We start from the raw sequence: 19,319 nt of genomic DNA on the forward strand, positions 1-19,319 counted from the left end.
TGCAATGCATGGTCGATGGCTTCCTGCAATTGTTGAAATGGAGTTTAGTTTTTAGAAACACTTCCCACACAATTCCCAGGGCTTATGCATAATGGAAATACTGTATTACTGATGTTTCAGCTAAGGATGTTTGTGGACTGGCAAAGCACCTTATGGACCTGCCTTTCTGACTCACTCATGCACTCACTGTCATAAGCAAGCTGAAATATCTCCACTATGAGGTGCTATGTAATATTCTTAGAGTCTGGAAGTGGTGTATAACAGGTGAAAAATTAATAAAAATAAGAGAGGACTGTCATACGTAGTCAAACCAACAAGAAAACATGCAAAAACAAACCAATTGGACTTACCCAGATTTTCAACTGTCTTACTCCAGTCCTTGTCAAGGAGTGACCCTCTGCTTCCGGCACGTGACTTTACGTGATTGGAGCAGAGGGTCAAAGATCATCGATAACCAAAACCTCCCCCCGTCTTTGTTTAGAATAGGTTGAAGGGCCCTGATCACGTAAAGTCACGTGCCGGAAGCAGAGGGTCATTCCTTGACAAGGACTGGAGTAAGCCAGTCGAAAATTCGAGTAAGTCCGAGTCCTTATGTGTTGGAACAAAAGTTTAGTCTCTATAATGTCGTTTACCAACACGGATGAGTCTACACGCGAAACCAGTCGGAGTTTGTCTGAAAGGAAATAATAGCCAACGGAATACGTGATTGTTGACAACATATTAAGAAGAAGAAGAAACCTTTATTTGTCACATGCACACTTCAAGCACAGTGAAATTCATCCTCTGCATTTAACCCATCTGAAGCAGTGAACACGCGCACACACACTCAGAGCAGTGGGCAGCCACACCAGAGTGCCCAGGGAGTAGTCAGGGGTTAGGTACCTTGCTCAAGGGCACCTCAGCCCAAGGCTGCCCCACGTCAACCTAACTGCATGTCTTTGAACTGTGAGGGAAACCTGCAGCCTGGGGAGCAGTTGGGGGTAAGGGGCCTTGCTCAAGGACACTTCAGCCATTCCTTCTGGTCCAGCTAATCATACTAGCAACCTTTTGGTACCAAAACCTTAGGCCATGGCTTCCTAGTATGCTTTTGCTGAAAATCAGGCCTACAGCACTCCGCACTTAGACAGCAGGTCCTTTTTTAAATGATGTTCTGGCCACCCAGAATGATTGAACTTGCATTTCCTTTTAATTAGACTACAAGAACTGTGCGTTCTAAGATCAAGGACATCAAAACAAGCCTGTCAGACTTCATTGGGGAAAAAAAACAAACAAACCCTGAATGTGTAAGAACTCTCTGTATTCCCAGGTCAAACCAATCTGCCCCATCTGCCTCAAGTGCAACCTTGTTATCTGTATTCAGTGTACTGCTAATCAGTCATAAAAAAGCTCTCTGAGGAGTTTCAGCAGTCCAGATATATGGTCTCTATTTCTCCTGTTATCTGTCTAGAAAGAGAGCATATTAATATGTCCATTATTCATTTACCCGTCAGGGTCGTGGGGGAAGCTTGAGCCAGTCCCAGCTGACTTTGGTTGATAGACGGGGGTGCAACCTAGGCAGGTCCCCAATCTGTCACAGGGCTAGCACAGAGATGAACAACCATTCACCCTCACATTCACACCTATGGGCAATTTAGGCTACATCCACACGACAACGGCAACGAGATGTTATTTAAAAATATATCACGTCCAAATGGGCAACGATCAGTAAAATATCAGGTCCATATGGCAACGCAACGCTTGCTGAAAACGATGCAATACACATGCCACACCTCTAGGGACGCTGTAAGACGGTCCCTTCGGAGACACCAGAACAATAGAAGAAGTAAGGACGCATGCGCATAAACTATTATGCGCGAGACTTCATATTAGCCACAAAGTCAGGAAAATCTGTTCGTAAAATTACATTATAATGACCAAATACAATGAAAAGTATTTTTCCAGTCTCACCTGTGAAAGGTAATCCCATGTGATCTCGTTTGGACGGCAAACCTGTTGGTACAGTTAAACGCAGCTAATCTTTATTCTCCGCTTTGACCTATCCAATATGGCGGCGAGGATGACGTATGATTCTACGCGGAAGGCGGCGTCTTTAATGGTCCGGAATAAATTGAATGCTACACGTTGATGGATTAATTTGCTCTTCTACGCCCTTTTTGAGGAATGTATTGTAGGACTTAAACCATCATCTGAAGAGGTGAGATTGCTCCTTTTTTTCCCTATTTTTGCTGGCGGGATTGACTCTGCCCTAAGGGCAGAGTCTCTCTCTCTCTCTCTCTCTCTCTCTCTCTCTCTCTCTCTCACTTTGCACCATTACACAATAAATATTCACAGTGAAAATATTTTGTAAGCGCGTTTCATGAACCAAGTTATAGGATTTGTTGACAACTCGCATCGAGTTCGTTACACTTCTACCCGGCGTGAAGCACTCACAGTCATGTGGTTGTGACGTCATCGTAAACAAATCCGTTCTACTCATCCAGACGACTTCACAACGGCAACGTTGCCAGATCTTTCCACTCTGGAACCCGTTCTCAAAAAGATTGCGTTTTGGGCACCCAAAACGCCGGTGCCGTGTGGACGCCAGGCCTAAACGATAAGCAATTGTATCGGAGTCACCTGAATCCGTTGCTGTGTGGACAGGGCCTTAGAGTAGCCAGTTGACCTAATCCTCATGTCTTTGGGCTGTGGGAGGAAGCCCACACAGGCATGAGGAGAACATGCAAACTGCACACAGAAAGGCCCTGGGTGACTATGAGGTTTGAACCCAGAATCTTTTTTGCTTTGAGGTGACTGTGCTAACCACTGCCCCACCATGCCACCCTAATATTGTGTCTATACCAAGCCTGGGATATTATGGTCAAGTTTATTTGTATAGCGCCTTTAATAATAGAGAGAAAAGAGAGAGAGAGAGAAAACACAGGTACAGTATGCCCAATGTCACTTAATGAGTAAGAACAGGATACATTTTGCACTGAGTGCAAGCAGGGACTCTGGCAAAACTAACTATGACGGCAAAACTAACTATGACAGCATAACTAAAAGGGGAGAGCCAGACGGTAACACAGACAATGAGGGTACCCTGGAACGTAAAGCATCCAGCCACTACACCGTCAACAAGCCCGAGTGAGTGGGGGGATGACAGCATCCATACATCCCAATTTACCAAAACACACTATGCCTGAGGACCCTCCGGATCGACTCCTTTTACCTAATAAAAACAATTAACAAAAGGCTTGACTAAACAGATGTGTTTTCAGCCTAGACTTAAACACTGACACTGATTTGGACAATTAACTGGCCATCAAAAAAAAAAAAAAATGTCCTATTGTTTTGGAATAAAGGGTTGGCAGGGGGAGGGGTATTCAATGAGAAGTATAGAAAAAAATTCAATTCATTCAATGAGGAGAGTGAAAACCCCTCCCACTACCAACTCTTAATCCTATCAGGTCAAGTCACAATGGGTAAGGTAATGTTTTTTCACACATTCCAGCACAGTCCTAAAACTGCTTTTTATAACAGCTTCGTTTATCTGGTAGTTGACTTTATTTTGGAATTTGACGCTCTTCAGTGTGTCTTGAAATTAGCTTTTGTACCATTTTACTCAGTTCAGAGCCACAACCTACTCTGTTACACAATTACTCTGTAATTTTGCTCCCACTCCAACTCCACATTTTACTCTCTAAACTCAAAATTGAGCAAAATTAACTATTCTGAGGAAAATACTTTTAACTCTTAGAAAGAAATGCTGCCATTTTTCCTGTGTATGCACTACAGTGCACACACATCAACCGATCTACCCATAGTAAATAGAAGAAATATTTGCACTTACTCGAGTTGATCTTTGGCTGGATCAAGTAGAAGTTAAAAAAAAAAAAAGGCACCGTTCATCAGTGTCGCAGTTCTCAAGATTGAACCGAATTGCTGTCCTGAATTATGAATTGATTTGCTGTCCTGAAATTGAATTGCTGTCCTGAATCATGAAATGAATCATCTGAAGCACATAAAATCCACATGCCATCTCGCAACAAGTTTTACCTACAAATAGCACAAACTATGTCTGACAGATTTTGTCCTGTTTATGGTGGGCGTTCCCACAGTGAAAGAGAAACCAACCGAAAGAGTGAAAGTGATTATCATGCCATTATCATGTGAAATAGTTTTTTTTATGAATGTGTAAGTGGGCGCTCCGACTCCGGTGTGACTGAGTAAGATGACAAGTTTTATGTTTCATCTAATTTAGGTAATTTAAAAACTATAATATTATTTGGCAGTGGGCACACAGGAGAGTGTCAAGTATAAAGTTTCTGTCAATATGTTTATCATGCTTGTATGATAAACTCGTGAAAATATTTATCTAACTACATGACCTACTCATTCTAAACCTGCTGAGCTTTGCCAGCGAAGCTTTCGACCCCAGAGGGTTAATAAGCATCCAGTGTCTAATGTCTTTTACACATTCCTCAATTCTATTAAGTTGGTGTCTCTCATTTGGCTTTGCAGAAATGTTCAACTGTGTGTCATCAGCATAACAGTGGAAACTAATACCATGCTTATGAATAATATCAACCAGAGGTAACATGTATAAAGAAAAAAGCAGTGGGCCTAAGACAGAACCTTGTGGAACACCAAATTTCACCTCAGTATGTCTAGAAAAATCACCATTTACATCAACATACTGATAGTGATCAGTTAAATAAAACCTGAGCCAGGAGAGGGCCGTTCCCTTAACTCCTACAACATTTTCTAGTCTATCCAGGAGAATGGAATGATCAATGGTGTCAAAGGCTGCACTAAGGTCAAGCAATACAAGCAGGGAGATGCAGCCCTGATCAGATGCCAACAGTAGGTCATTTACTACTTTAACCAGTGTTTTCTCTGTGCTATAATGAACTGTCAGTCCTGACTGATACATTTCATGGATGTTACTCCTATGTAGATGTGAGCATAACTGCTGTGCTACAGCTTTTTCTAGGATCTTGGAGATAAAGGGGAGATTTCATATTGGCCTATAATTGGACAGCTAACAGAGGTCGAGATCAAGTTTTTTAATCAGGGGTTTGATAACTGCTAGTTTAAGGGATTTGGGTACATAGCCAATTCTAACGGAAGAACTGATTATTTTTAGAAGCAGTTCAATTGCTTCTGGTATTATCTGTTTGAAGAATTGTCGGTAAGGGGTCTAGTACACCAGTTGAAGATTTCGATGTGAAGATTAATGAAATTAGTTAGATTTATCTAAAAGGAGTAAAACATTTGTAATTGCTGATCTGATGCAGTTATATTGTTTACTACAGGGTTACTTAAATTGCCTGGCCTTAAATTAGTAGTTTGAATTTTTTGTTGGATATTTTCAATTTTGTTATTGAAAAAATTCACGAAGTTGTTGCTACTACATATTGCAGGTGTGCATGTGTCTATAATGGTCTTTTTCATAGTTAATTTTGCTACAGTATTAAATAGGAATCTAGGATTATTTTTGTTATCCTCTATTAGGCTGGAGAGATGCATTGATCTAGCAGCACTAAGAGATTTTCTGTACTTCAGGAAGGTTTCCTTCCATGCTAATTTAAACGCTACTGATTTTGTTTGACGCCATTTACGTTCTAATTTTTGAGTGGTCTGTTTTAAAGTGCAAGTGTAATTGTTATACCAGGGTGCTAATTTTTTCTCTCAAATCATTTTTTCTTTTAAGTTGAGCTACATTATCTAAAGTATAATGGAATGTTGACTCTAAGCATTCAGTTGCCTGATCAAGTTCTGTGGGGGCTGCCAATGATCCAATCAAAGTTGATAACTCTGGGAGATTATTTATAAAACACTCTGTAGTAGTTGATGTGAATGTACATTTAATACAGTAGAGTGGTGAGGTGCATATATTATTGCTCAGACATATTTTGAATAAGATGAGATAATGATCTGAGGTAACTTCAGACTGTGGGAGTGTGAGTATATTTTCTATGTTTAACCCAAATGTTAGTATTAGATCAAGAGTGTGACCACCATTGTGGGTAGGTCCTATGATGATCTGATTAACTCCTACTGAATCTAAAATGGACACGAACGCTGTTTTCAGAGGATCTTCAGGGTTATCGAAGTGAATATTAAAATCTCTGACAACTAAACTTTGTCTGATGAAATAAGGTCTGAGATGAAGGCCGCAAATTCAGAAAGAAACTCAGAATATGGCTCCAGGGCCCTGTAAATAATTAGTAATGGAATTGACTGGGTAGACTTATTTTTCGAGGCTGCATACATTATATTAGTACAAAGAAGTTCAAATGTATTAAATTTATAACCAGGTTTTTGTGTTATGCTGAGATAAACATCATAAATAACCACAACGCCTCCTCCTCTGTCAGTCAGATGAGGCTGGTGTATGTAACTGTATCCAGGAGGACTAGTTTCATTTAATGCTATATATTCATTTGGCTTAATCCATGTTTCTGTTAAACACGGTACATTAACCTCCTGATCAGTAATAAGTTCATTAACAATTAGAGCTTTAGATGTAAGAGATCTTAAATATAAGAATCCTACTTTTAGATCAAAGGTGCTGGCAGTAGCTGTACAGTCAGTATGATCCAATTTTATATTAATTAGGTTACTAGAACAAACTCTCTGAGTGGGCGGCATGGTGGTGTAGTGGTTAGCACGGTCGCCTCACAGCAAGAAGGTTCCAGGTTCGAACCCAGTGGCTGGCGAGGGCCTTTCTGTGTGGAGTTTGCATGTTCTCCCCGTGTCTGCGTGGGTTTCCTCTGGGTGGTCCGGTTTCCCCCACAATCCAAAGACCTGCAGTTAGGTTGATGTGGGGCGGCCTTGGGCTGAGGTGCCCTTGAGTAAGGTACCTGACCCCTGACTGCTTCCCGGGCTCTCTGGTGTGGCTGCCCACTGCTCTGGGTGCGTGTGTTCACTGCTTCAGATAGGTTAAATGCAGAGGATGAATTTCATTGTGTTTGAAGTATGCATGTGACAAATAAAGGTTTCTTCTATTTCTACTTTTTTGTTTAGCTCAGGGAACACACACAGTCTTGATATAGTGGACCCTGAGTGACGACTAGCAGACAGTCAGTTTAGTGGTTTATAGTGGTGACCATCTAAAACAGCTTGGAGATTTCTCCACTTCCACTGATGTGAATGGTTCTGCCTGGGTGCCCTAAAGATTTGCAGTTCCCAAAAACAGTTTATGCTGAATTTGACAAAATTTGACCCCTAGCATCAAGGTCTTAAATTTGAGGTGAGCTGCAATAGGTAGCCAGTGCAGGTCGGCAAGCAGAGGGGTGACACGGGAAGAATGAAGGAGATCAGGCAAGTCACAGTGTTCTGGATGAGCTGCAGGGATCTGATGGCAGATGCTGGAAGGCCAGCAAGGAGAGAGTTGCAGTAGTCCAATCAGGAGAGGATCAGCACTTGGACCAGGAGCTGAGTGGAGTAGGTGGTAAGAAAAGGGTGGATCCTTTGGACATTGTCGAGGAGGAATCTACATGTCCAGATTACTGCAGTGATGTTCGCTGAGGAGGAGAGTTTGTCATCGAGCATGACCCTTAGGTTTTTTCCACTGAGTGAAGGGGACCTGGAGATGTTCCCAAGGGAGATGACAATGTCCAGGGGTGAAGAGGATGGAGCAGGAATGTAGAGTACCTCTGTCTTGTCTGGGTTGAGCTCCAGGTGATGGTTGTCCATCCAGCTCTGGATGTCATGCAGGCAAGCAGAGATCTGTGTGTCAGGAGGAGGAAAAGAGAGAAACAGTTGGGTGTCATCAGCATAGCAGTGGTAGGATAGACCATGAGCAGAGATGATTGGGCCAAGAGACTGGGTGTAGAGGGAGAAGAGAAGCAGACCAAGGACTGAACCTTGAGGGACACTGGTGGTAAGTGGTTGTGGTGCTGATACAGTACCAGACCAGGTAACCTGGAAGGAGCAACCAGAGAGGTAGGACTTGAACCAGTCTAGGGCTGTCCCACAGATCCCTAGAGCTGATAAGGATGATAGGAGGATGGAGTGATCAATGGTGTCACATGCAGCAGAAAGATCAAGGAGAATCAGGACCAAGGAGAGGGAGGCAGCATGTGCTGCATAAAGTGCCTCACTGACTGAGAGAAGTGCAGTCTCTGTTGAGTACAGTTTGGCTCAGAAGCCGGACTGGTGAGGATCCAGGACGTTGTTCTGGGAGAGAAAAGAGGAGAGTTGATTAGCAACAGCACGTTCAAGCATCTTTGACAGGAAGGGAAGAAGAGAAAAGGGGTGGTAACTCTGGATGACAGGGGGAGCTAAGGTGGGTTTTTTCAGTAGAGTGGTGATGTGGGCCCATTTGAAGCTGGAGAGAAAGTATCTGGAGGACAAGGAGGAGTTGATGAGGGATGTGATAAATGGGAGGATGTCAGGAGTGATGGTCTGGAGGAGAGATGAGGGGAGAGGGTCAACGGCACAGATAGTTGGACGGTGAGAAATCAGGAGCTGGGAGACATCTGAAGTGGAAAGAAGGGGGAAAAAGCAGAGAGCAAGGGGGAAGAGACAAGGAGGGGGTGGGAGGGTGAGGCAGGCGTGGTGAAGGAGTTGTGGATAGCCATGGTCTCCTCAGAAAAGACCGCAAATTCCTCTCCAGTGATTGGGACTGAGGTGCAGCTGGTGGATGCTTGAGGAGAGAAGAGAAAACAGTTGATGAGCATTGGAGATGGAGGTATGACTTTTGGAGTGATAAAACTTGATCTTGGTTGATTTGAATGAGGCTGTGAACTCAGCAAGGTGGGACTGGTAGTGGGACAGGTTGGCAGGCACCCTGGATTTTCTCCACTTCTTTTCTGCTACATGTCGCATTCTGTAGGAGTGAAGTGTTTCGGACATCCAGAGACTAGGAGGGGAAGGTTTTGTTGGCCTGGAAACAAGAGGGGATAATGTGGCCAGTGATGAGGAGAGAGAAGGAGAGCAAGGAGGATGCAGCAGATTCAGTGGGGAGACTGGCAAAAGACTCAAGCAGGGGGAGGGAGGCAGTGACAGAGGAGGCGGGAGAGGGAGCAGAGGTTACGACGGACTGTAACAGTAGGGGTAGGGGAGGAATGAAATGCAGTGGTGGTCAGACAGATGGAGAGGGGTAACTGTGGGATCTGAGACAGAGCAGTTTCGGAGGAAGACCAGGTCGAGAAAGTTGCCAGGTTTGAGTTGGAGGAGACTTTAGCAGGGAGAGATCAAAGGAGTGGAGTAGGGGAAGGAAGGCAGCAGAGTGGGTGGCTTCTAGGTGGAGGTTGAAGTCCACCAGGAGCATCAGTGGGGTGCCATCTTCTGGGAAGGAGCTGAGTAGGATGTTCATCAAAGAAACATCCCATGTGGCCAGGAGGGCGATAAACAAAAATGACAGGAGAAGAGACTGAAATGGAATGAAATTCAAAGGAGGAGATGGAGAGGTGGGAGAGTGGAAGAGGTGAGAACTTCCACGACTGAGGAGAAAACGAACCAGTGCCACCACCATGACGACCAGACGAGTGAGGGCTATGAGAGAAGGAGAAGAAGGTGGGGAGAGCTGCAGGTGTTGTCCGGTGAAATCCAGGTCTCTGTGATGTTGAGGGACAGAAGGGTGGGCATTGGCAGAGCTCATACTTGCTCACCAGGCTCTCATTGTCTGGCTCAAAGGTGGTTCATATTCTGACTTCAAACTCATTATTGGTCAACCACCGGTCATCTTTTGATGTCTGTGTACTTCTTGTGACATCTGATAAGATGGCCATTGGTCACAAGGCTGAAACTCACATTATCCTTTCGGTGTTAAAGGGCATATTCTGGACCAATTTAGTGTTTGGTTTTTTTTATGAAAGTATGTCCCTTTACACACTCAGGCAAAAGGGTAATTTTGCACAAGGCCATCTGTCTACAACAGAAAAAAATAAAATAACAAAATGCATCTGGAAAAATCCCAAGGGAGTCTGGAGCCAGAATCGTGACATTATCTGTGGAAGCGCCAGCAGGCTGCGCGAGCTTTGCACGGTTTAAGTGCACAGCCTGTGGAGACCAAGCGCTCCCATTTCTCTCTCATTGTCTGGTCTTTTGGAAAACGATGAGTACTAATCCCATCATGATTGGTGTTGCTATACCCTCCTACGATACATCTGTTAACCATTTTAATAATTATGTGATAACGTTGAAGAAATTTGCAGAAAACCACTAGGTTGTATTCTCAAACAAACCAGCGCTGACGTAGGATTCAGAGGGAGGCGTCCCACAGATGACGTCACGAAAATCAATGTTTCCCGGGAAATTCAAATGCAAAGTTTTTTCAGAGGCGGACCAATTCGCCTCAAATGGCTTGATTTCAACTGAATTTTTCTGGTATTGCGCAAGGTAAAAAATTGCAGAGAATGCAGAATGTTACAGATATTTGACCAAAGTTTAATATAAAATAGGATAATTATATTGATCTTGCTCCTGAATTTACCCGTGATATGCCCTTTAAGGTGAGTTATTGAATGAAATGCTTCTGATAGTGTAGGCCTAATGGAAAACTTTCTTTCCAACTAATAAAATCTTAATCTTAACCTATTATAATAATATAGATATTGAGGCACTGCCTAAAAGCAGCGCTTCCTATGAGTGTCTGAGCAAAATATTTTTTTTATTTATTATTTTTCCCCCCTCATTTTTCTTTTTGTTCTTTGTTTGAATGGTGTGGGTTTTTTTTTTTTTTTGGAATGTTTTGTCTGCCGGTTGTGGCATAGCTCCAGGCCCTGTTTTGGGTGTCGGCTCCCTTCAGGCCTTGGTCTGCTATGGGCGATGCCTGTGCTCCTCACTATGGACTGCAGTGGGCCCGTTGCTCTTTTTAACATTGGCGTTGTCCAGCATTCCGCACGGCGGTGCTTCTGTGCTTGGTGCAGTGTTCTGAACAATGTTGCCCAGTGGTGTCACGATGGCTATGCAGGCAGTTTAGGACATACCCGCGCTTTGTGCGGTGGTGCTTCTGTGCTCGCTTTGTGGATCCATGGCGCGGTGTTCCAAGCGATGTTGCCCGGTGGCATCGCGGCAGCTGTGCAGGCGGTGTGGGATTTACCCTCATGTGCCTTTTGGTGGGATTGTGGACAGCTAAGCCATTGGAATTGCATCCTGACCCTTTTTTGGTGGATTTTTTTTTTTTGGTAATTGTAAAGCAACCTTGGGTGTGAGAAATATGATATACAAGTTGATCTTAGTATTATTGCAAAGGCAAAAAAACATCAACCTGAATGGAGTAATAATATTGCATATGAGCCACTGAATTGTGTAGTGTAGTATATTTCATGTCAATAAATTGCTGCATGGTCTTGTAACAATGATACCAATGATGAGATACACATTGCAGTTACAAATACATATTTATTCTTTTCTTTGACACCGCATGCCATGTGCCAGAAACAGCACCATGACATTTATTATGGTGTGACTCTGCTGGGTGTCTGGTGGACAGCAGTGAACCAGCGCTTTCACTTTACATTACTATGTAGTTACGATCAAATATTATTGGAAAAACAAACTACTAGAAAACATACTCCTTGACCGTATGAGCTCCGAGGGTTAGAGCTCCGATCTTGATATCCTTAAACTTGATGTGTCTAACAGTTGTCTGGTCGCATCTGTCACATCCATGCACGTTGGCTCATGCACAGTGCCATTAGGACCAATTACCATGCACCTGCTCCTGATTTAGAGCGCAATCACAGCACATGTATATATGGACTCTCAATAACACACAGACTTTGCGAAGTATACGCTCTGTACCCTGCATCTGAAGTTACCAAGCCCTGTATTTTGTATCGCTTTTCTGGTTTCTACCCTGTTTGCATGGATTAAAGTTTTCCGTTGCTACGACGGATTTCCGTCAACTGGGAGCGCTAAAGATCAATAATGAGATTGATGCAGATCCGAGGAAAAAAAGGGGGGGGGGGTAGGCCCATAGGTCTGACACCGATGTGATTTAGAACTTCACCAAGCTGCTGTGATTGCCTGTTGTTGAACCCTTTCTTGTGCTATGTTTGAGTATATGTAAAGGAATAAGTTGTTGCGCTAGATAGGCATAAATAAATAAATACAGCCTCCGCTACTGTCTAGTCCCGGGGAGGCTCGGCGTAGGCAGCGAGCCGCGGTGCTCGGCTTGAGTTTCGTTTCTATCAGCGGCTCCAGCCCGACTTTGCACGCTCGTAACTCGGCCAGAGGAGGTCCCAGCCTCTCCAAACTTAGCAGCCAGCGACCTCTGCCCTCTCCCCAACGAACCAGCGCTGTCAGGGCGGGCCAGCCCCGTGCCTCTGGACGCGATTCACCCCGAGGCGAGCCGCGGCGCTCCGCATCAGTTTCCTTTTAACGGCGGCTCCACTGATGAAACAATTTGGCTGTCCTACTACTAGGCAACTACTTGCCTACTACTAATACTAGGCCTATTGTAGTAGTAGTAGTAATAATAATAATAATAATGATATTTGCCTATTGAAAGGCGATCAGGTGAAAAATCTAAACAGCCCGTTTGAAGTCGCAGCAAGATCTATGCTATTAAGCCTTTTGTAGGTTAAACAGGCTTCAGCAGACAACGTTCTGGAAAGGCTGTTTTTTTCTTTGGTTTGATTAGCCTACGATTTAATCTTTAAACATTATGGTTTCAGCAGTTCGCTTAAACATTGGAGGCTGCAGAGTCGGGCTGCAAGATTTCCCGACACTTGTTTAAGATGCCAAACTTCATAGTAAGGAGAAAATAATTCCACAGTATTTAGTGCCTCGTCAGTCTCAAAAATTAATAGTGAAGGAGCAACGCGAATTAAGTCTCAAAAAAAACATCTCGTAGGCCTATATTTTACATTTTCAAAAAAGTCCGGAATTGGAAGTCAGTCAGTGGAGTGTAATGAAGTGTCTCATTCACTAAGCACAAAAGGTCGGAAAACAGTGGAGAAAACAGCTATTGCTTAAATAGGCTACTAATGGTTTACATTAGTAATTTAATGTATGTGACAAATTAATTGATTAAATAGATAAAGAAGCGAATACTCCGAAGCTCAAAATTCAGGAAAGTGGCTCCGGTGTCGCAAGTGCACAAGAACAGTTATTTGAAAGTTAACCTAATGAATTTGTGCGTGTGTGTGATTTCATGAAGAACCGGGACAATTGGCATTCGGTGAAAGATTCACACCTGTGACTCATTATATTCGCGCGCGCCCTCTCTCCCACTGTTGCTTCGTTTTCCCGATTTACACGCGTGTCTGAAGATGGAGTTTTCAGAAATCTCCACTCTGCCCAGAGTTTGCAAAAGTAGCTGTTTTCAGTGACTGAAACCTCCGTATAGGTGTGAATGAGAGGTGCAACCGAATAAATAAATATGCGTCTTTTTATCTGGCTACATGTAGGCTATCACTGCGCAATGCCTCTAATGTTGAAATGGTACTAATATTTGTTAAAATAATAGTAGGCTAATTTCCACATTAATTGGTAAAATGGCCCAAAGGATGTGATGGGGGGATGGCCGTTTTATAAGCGGGATGATTTGAGATTTTTATTTCAGAAGGGGGATGCCTCCCCCCACATCCCCCCTCAACTCGAGTACTGCGTATAAGGCCATATTTCACCGGACATAGGCCCTTCGATTTCCATCACTAGAGTGCGTCAAATTACTTTCAGTTTTGCCAGCATGGACGCGCTTCTTTTAAATGAAGGCACAGATGTGTCAGACATCGACAAAACGGTAAAGAATAAGTGGAGATGGGCTTAGCGAAATGAAATGGGCGATAATGGCAAGCTCCTGCTGCTGTGCCAAAGAAAAAGAAACAAAAACAGGCATCAGGTGTTGCCAAACTAGATGCCTTTGGCTTCACTGCGAAGAAGCAGAAAAAGTGAACTTTCACTTTACTTTTCTTGTTTCCTGGCTTTATTTCAACAGATTTTCTTTTTTTTTCTTTCTGTTTCACTCTTTTGAAAGCATGGTTGAAATTCGACTGCACTTGCACTTTTCTCTGAACCACTGCTGTGCATTACTAAAGTATTGTTGAAATAAATTTGCACTTTGCGCTGAAAACTTGATGTTTCATCATGAATAGCCAGTAATGACAATGGTAAAGCCTTGCCTTCGCTTTAGTCATTTGTTAAAATTATGTAAATGTACTATAAGTAGGGGCCTAGGGGATCATGGACAACATGGCGTTTAAAATTTGACGTATTGCTGACATGGTAGGGGCCAACGACATGGAGCTTTTTTTTTCAGTCAGATTATTTTTTTTTGCTTTAATCCATGCGTTTGTGTTTCTGAACTTTGAATATTGTATTACCTCTGATATATCTGTGCCTTACTCAGCTGTGCCTGCTTTTTGACTCTGTCTACGTTTTGGCTCTGTTTGCTAGGGTTCTTTCAATAAAACTGTTCCTGTAATTACATCCATCTATCCCCCTTACAAGACAGAAACTGTTAATTGTCCAACAAGCTAATATACTAATAAAACTGTTTTAACTAGGTTTATATGACTCTGTCATGAATGTTTTCTGCAAAATGTGTTAGTAAATAATCCCTTGTTATTTTTTAAAAAGCAAATTAAAAATAAGTGCTGGATTAAAAACCCATCTATCTTTATATAAAGATACAAATTTCAAGTCAAGTGTTTGAGATACGTTGCCTTGCACTTAAAATCATGTACCCTGTGGTGGTCCACGTATGTACGGACGCCGTACTGCCAAAGCCATCAAAAATCAGGTCGATGCAATCTCTTAAGCATGGAGCTCTGCTCCCATACTTGCACTTTGCGCATGGGGAGCCCTGCTGTTAATATTAACCAAATATCATAAATATCACTGATTTTCTTATAAATTGCAGTAAAAAGATTTAATGTGGGGGCACTTGTTTATTCCGTTTTCAGTATCATAGATGTATAGGAAATAATTTTTTTTTAGATATTGTAAAGAGATTTTAAATGTGTCTCGTCATAAATCAACATTCTTATCGTTTTGTTTGCTCTACAGTTTCAGCTACAAGCATTTCTTCAATGTTTACATAAAACTAACAGTCCATGAAATTAGATTGAGGAAAAATAAACACAACCTACTGCACCTCATCAGTTTGGACTTGGGGATTAAAGATGGCTGCCATGAAATTAAGATAATAAGGCAAGATATAAGTCTACTATATAAACATATTAAACTGAAAAGCCGAAAAGCGTGTCATTATCTATTAATAAAATCAAGACAAGATTAAAAAGCTTTTAATGGTTTTATAAATGACTCTAATTCAAGTAAGAGATTCTGTCTCGATACTTGGGTAAAATATTAGCTGGACAGCTTATGAGGTTATAAAATGTGACCAAACTGCTGTTTCTTTGTCAACAGATCAAACCTCCTGGGCAGAACTCCAGAAGAAGCCATCATCATGGAAGCCGGACCACATGAGAAGGCAGAACTCATTGAGTCACTTCCATCTCTGTGTTTAAAACAAGTCTTCCCCAAGTACATGAAGCAGTTCAACTACCTGCGACTATTAGAACGAATTGCTGACATTTTCTTGCGCTTCCTCGGGGTCAAAGGAACCATGAAACTCGGCCCGACCAGTTTCCGCACTTTCATCAGGCAAGACTTTTTGATCCTTCTTTATGGAGGGATTGAAACAGGATGAAGCATGCTGATGCAGGAAAATAATTAATAAGCATTTTTTTTAGATTTGTTTGTGTGGAGTGTCTGCTTAATAAATCTCATCTCATTATCTCTAGCCGCTTTATCCTGTTCTACAGGGTCGCAGGCAAGCTGGAGCCTATCCCAGCTGACTACAGGTGAAAGGCAGGGTACACCCTGGACAAGTCGCCAGGTCATCACAGGGCTGACACTTAGGCCAAGTTTACATTAGACCGTATCTGTCTCGTTTTCTTCGCGGATGCACTGTCCGTTTACATTAAACCGCCTGGAAACGCCGGGAAATGGGAATCTGCCAGGGTCCACGTATTCAATCCAGATCGTGTCAGCTCCGGTACTGTGTAAACATTGAGATACGCGGATACGCTGTGCTGAGCTCTAGCTGCCATCGTCATTGGACAACGTCACTGTGACATCCACCTTCCTGATTTGCTGGCGTTGGTCATGTGACGCGACTGCTGAAAAACGGCGCGGACTTCCGCCTTGTATCACCTTTCATTAAAGAGTATAAAAGTATGAAAATACTGCAAATACTGATGCAAATACTGCCCATTGTGTAGTTATGATTGTCTTTAGGCTTGCCATCCTTCCACTTGCAAGTGGTAAGTGATATGCGCTGGGATCACACACACAGCGGCTCAGTCCCGAATCACAGCTTGTGCACTTCACTCGCGTGCTCTGTGAGCTGCGCAAGGCCGGAGTGCGCACCCTCCAGAGGGCACTCGCTGTTCAGGGCGGAGTGATTTGGAGCGCAGGATGCCTGCGGAGCCGAGCGTATCCGTGTATTGGCGTTGCTGTGTGCACGCAAATCGTGTATTGGTGTTGCTGTGTGCACGCTAATCGTTTTAAAAACGTTAATCTGATGATCCGCTGATACGGTCTAATGTAAACATGGGCATAGACAACCATTCACACTCACATTCACACCTACGGTCAATTTAGAGTCACCAGTTAACCTAACCTGCATGTCTTTGGACTGTGGGGGAAACCGGAGCACCCGGAGGAAACCCACACGGACACGGGGAGAACATGCAAACTCTGCACAGAAAGGTCCTCGCCGGCCACGGTGCTTGAACCCGGACCTTCTTGCTGTGAGGCGACAGCGCTAACCACTACACCACCGTGCTGCCCTGCTTAATAAATAACTGGGCATATTGTTACTATGGAAATAATGTATGAGAATGAGTGCATTAATATGAACTTTGTTTGCACTCAATGGCCACATTAATTGAAACTTGTTCTTGAGTCTAAGACTCCTGTTCTTGGCTGCAGGAGTGGAACCCAATGTGGTCTTCTGCTGTTGCATGCTGAGATGCTTTTCTGCTCACCACGGTTGTAAAGAGTTGCTATGCGTTACTATATCCTTTCTGGCAGCTTGAACCAATCTGGCCATTTTCCTCTGATCTTTCTTATCAACAAGACGTTTCCACTCACAGAACTGTTGCTCATTCGATGTTTGTTTTTTGTTTTTCGCACAATTCTGTGGAAACTCTAGAGACTGTTGTGTGTGAAAACCGCAGGAGATCAGCAGTTTCTGATAACTGCATAAAATAGCAGATGGATGGGTGTACCTAATAAAGTGGCCAGTGAGCGTATATTAGATAACCTTTATAGAAAATTCACCAGTCTTCGAACGAATCAGAATTGAGCAGTAAACAGTGCAGTGCTATAGATTGTATTTGGCAACTTGCAGCTGTTAAAATGTGTTTTATATAACACCTTTATTGCTGTTCCTGCTACGATACAATGAGATGAATAGTAATTGATATTCATTTGTAATGTTTGTTAGCTTCTAGGTTTTCCGTGCTGACATTCAGTGTATTGAAACACACATTCAGACTAACACACTGTCTTATGTAGGAATTGCAAGCTGAGTAACAACAGTTTCACCATGGCGTCGGTGGACATCCTCTACATCGACATCACCCGACGCTGGACTGGTGCCTTCTCTGACTCCAGAGAAACTGGTACTCTTCATTGTTATGTAGTGCTTTACTGGTTTTTACAAAGAAAAAAGAAGAGGAGGCGGACATGGGTGATAGATTCCTCACTCATACTAGTTGCTTTCATTCATTCATCTTCAGTAAGCGCTTTATCTTGGTCAGGATCGTCATGGTGGATCCAGAGACGATCCTGGAGACACTGGAAGTGATGCAGGGACACCATGAATCATCTCATTTGCACCATATACAGTGGTGCTTGAAAGTTTGTGAACCCTTTAGAATTTTCTATATTTCTGCATAAATATGACCTAAAACACAATCAGATTTTCACACAAGTCCTAAAAGTAGATAAAGAGAACCCAGTTAAACAAATGAGACAAAAATATTATACTTGGTCATTTATTTATTGAGGAAAATGATCCAATATTACATATCTGTGAGTGGCAAAAGTATGTGAACCTTTGCTTTCAGTATCTGGTGTGACCCCCTTGTGCAGCAATAACTGCAACTAAACGTTTCTGGGAACTGTTGATCAGTCCTACACACCGGCTTGGAGGAATTTAGCCCATTCCTCTGTACAGAACTTCAGCTCTGGGATGTTGGTGGGTTTCCTCACATGAACTGCTCACTTCAGGTTCTTCCACAACATTTCAATTGGATTAAGGTCAGGACTTTGACTTGGCCATTCCAAAACATTAACTTTATTCTTCTTTAACCATTCTTTGGTTGAACGACTTGTGTGCTTAGGGTCATTGTCTTGCTGCATGACCCACCTTCTCTTGAGATTCAGTTCATAGACAGATGTCCTGACATTTTCCTTTAGAATTCACTGGTATAATTCAGAATTCATTGTTCCATCAATGATGGCAAGCCGTCCTGGCCCAGATGCAGCAAAACAGGCTCAAACCATGATACTACCACCACCATGTTTCACAGATGGGATAAGGTTCTTATGCTGGAATGCAGTGTTTTCCTTTCTCCAAACAAAACACTTCTCATTTAAACCAAAAAGTTCTATTTTAGTCTCATCCGTCCACAAAACATTTTTTCCAGTAGCCTTCTGGCTTGTCCACGTGATCTTTAGCAAACTGCAGACGAGCATAAATGATGTTTTTGGAGAGCAGTGACTTTCTCCTTGCAACCCTGCCATGCACACCATTGTTGTTCGGTGTTCTCCTGATGGTGGACTCATGAACATTGGCTAATGTTAATGTGAGAGAGGTCTTCAGTTGTTTAGAAGTTACCCTGGGGTCCTTTGTGATCTCACCGACTATTACACGTCTTGCTCTTGGAGTGATCTTTGTTGGTCAACCACTCCTGGGGAGGGTAACAATGGTCTTGAATTTCCTCCATTTGTACACAATCTGTCTGACTGTGGATTGGTGGAGTCCAAACTCTTTAGAGATGGTTTTGTAACCTTTTCCAGCCTGATGAGCATCAACAACGCTTTTTCTGAGGTCCTCAGAAATCTCCTTTGTTCATGCTATGATACACTTCCACAAACGTGTTGTGAAGATCAGACTTTGATAGATCCCTGTTCTTTAAATAAAACGGGGTGCCCACTCACACCTGATTGTCATCCTATTGATTGAAAACACCTGACTCTAATTTCACCTTCAAATCAACTGCTAATCCTAGAGGTTCATATACTTTTGCCACTTACAGATATGTAATATTGGATCATTTTCCTCAATAAATAAATGACCAAGTATAATATTTTTGTCTCATTTGTTTAATTGAGTTCTCTTTATCTACTTTTAGGACTTGTGT

At 42.8% G+C, this 19,319-nt stretch overlaps 1 protein-coding gene across 1 annotated transcript in view; it reads left to right on the top strand.

Moving 5' to 3' along the window:
* The window catches only part of ttll11 (tubulin tyrosine ligase-like family, member 11), a 74,862-nt gene that overhangs the window by 52,943 nt on the left and 2,600 nt on the right, over positions 1-19,319 (top strand). Inside the window, exons 7-8 of the mRNA XM_060912349.1 lie at positions 15,310-15,546; positions 17,467-17,573. Coding sequence (XP_060768332.1) covers positions 15,310-15,546; positions 17,467-17,573 — 344 coding nt within the window. The remainder of the gene's footprint in view (positions 1-15,309; positions 15,547-17,466; positions 17,574-19,319) is intronic.

This window comes from Neoarius graeffei, chromosome 28, assembly GCF_027579695.1.
Source record: "Neoarius graeffei isolate fNeoGra1 chromosome 28, fNeoGra1.pri, whole genome shotgun sequence".
NCBI lineage: Eukaryota > Metazoa > Chordata > Actinopteri > Siluriformes > Ariidae > Neoarius > Neoarius graeffei.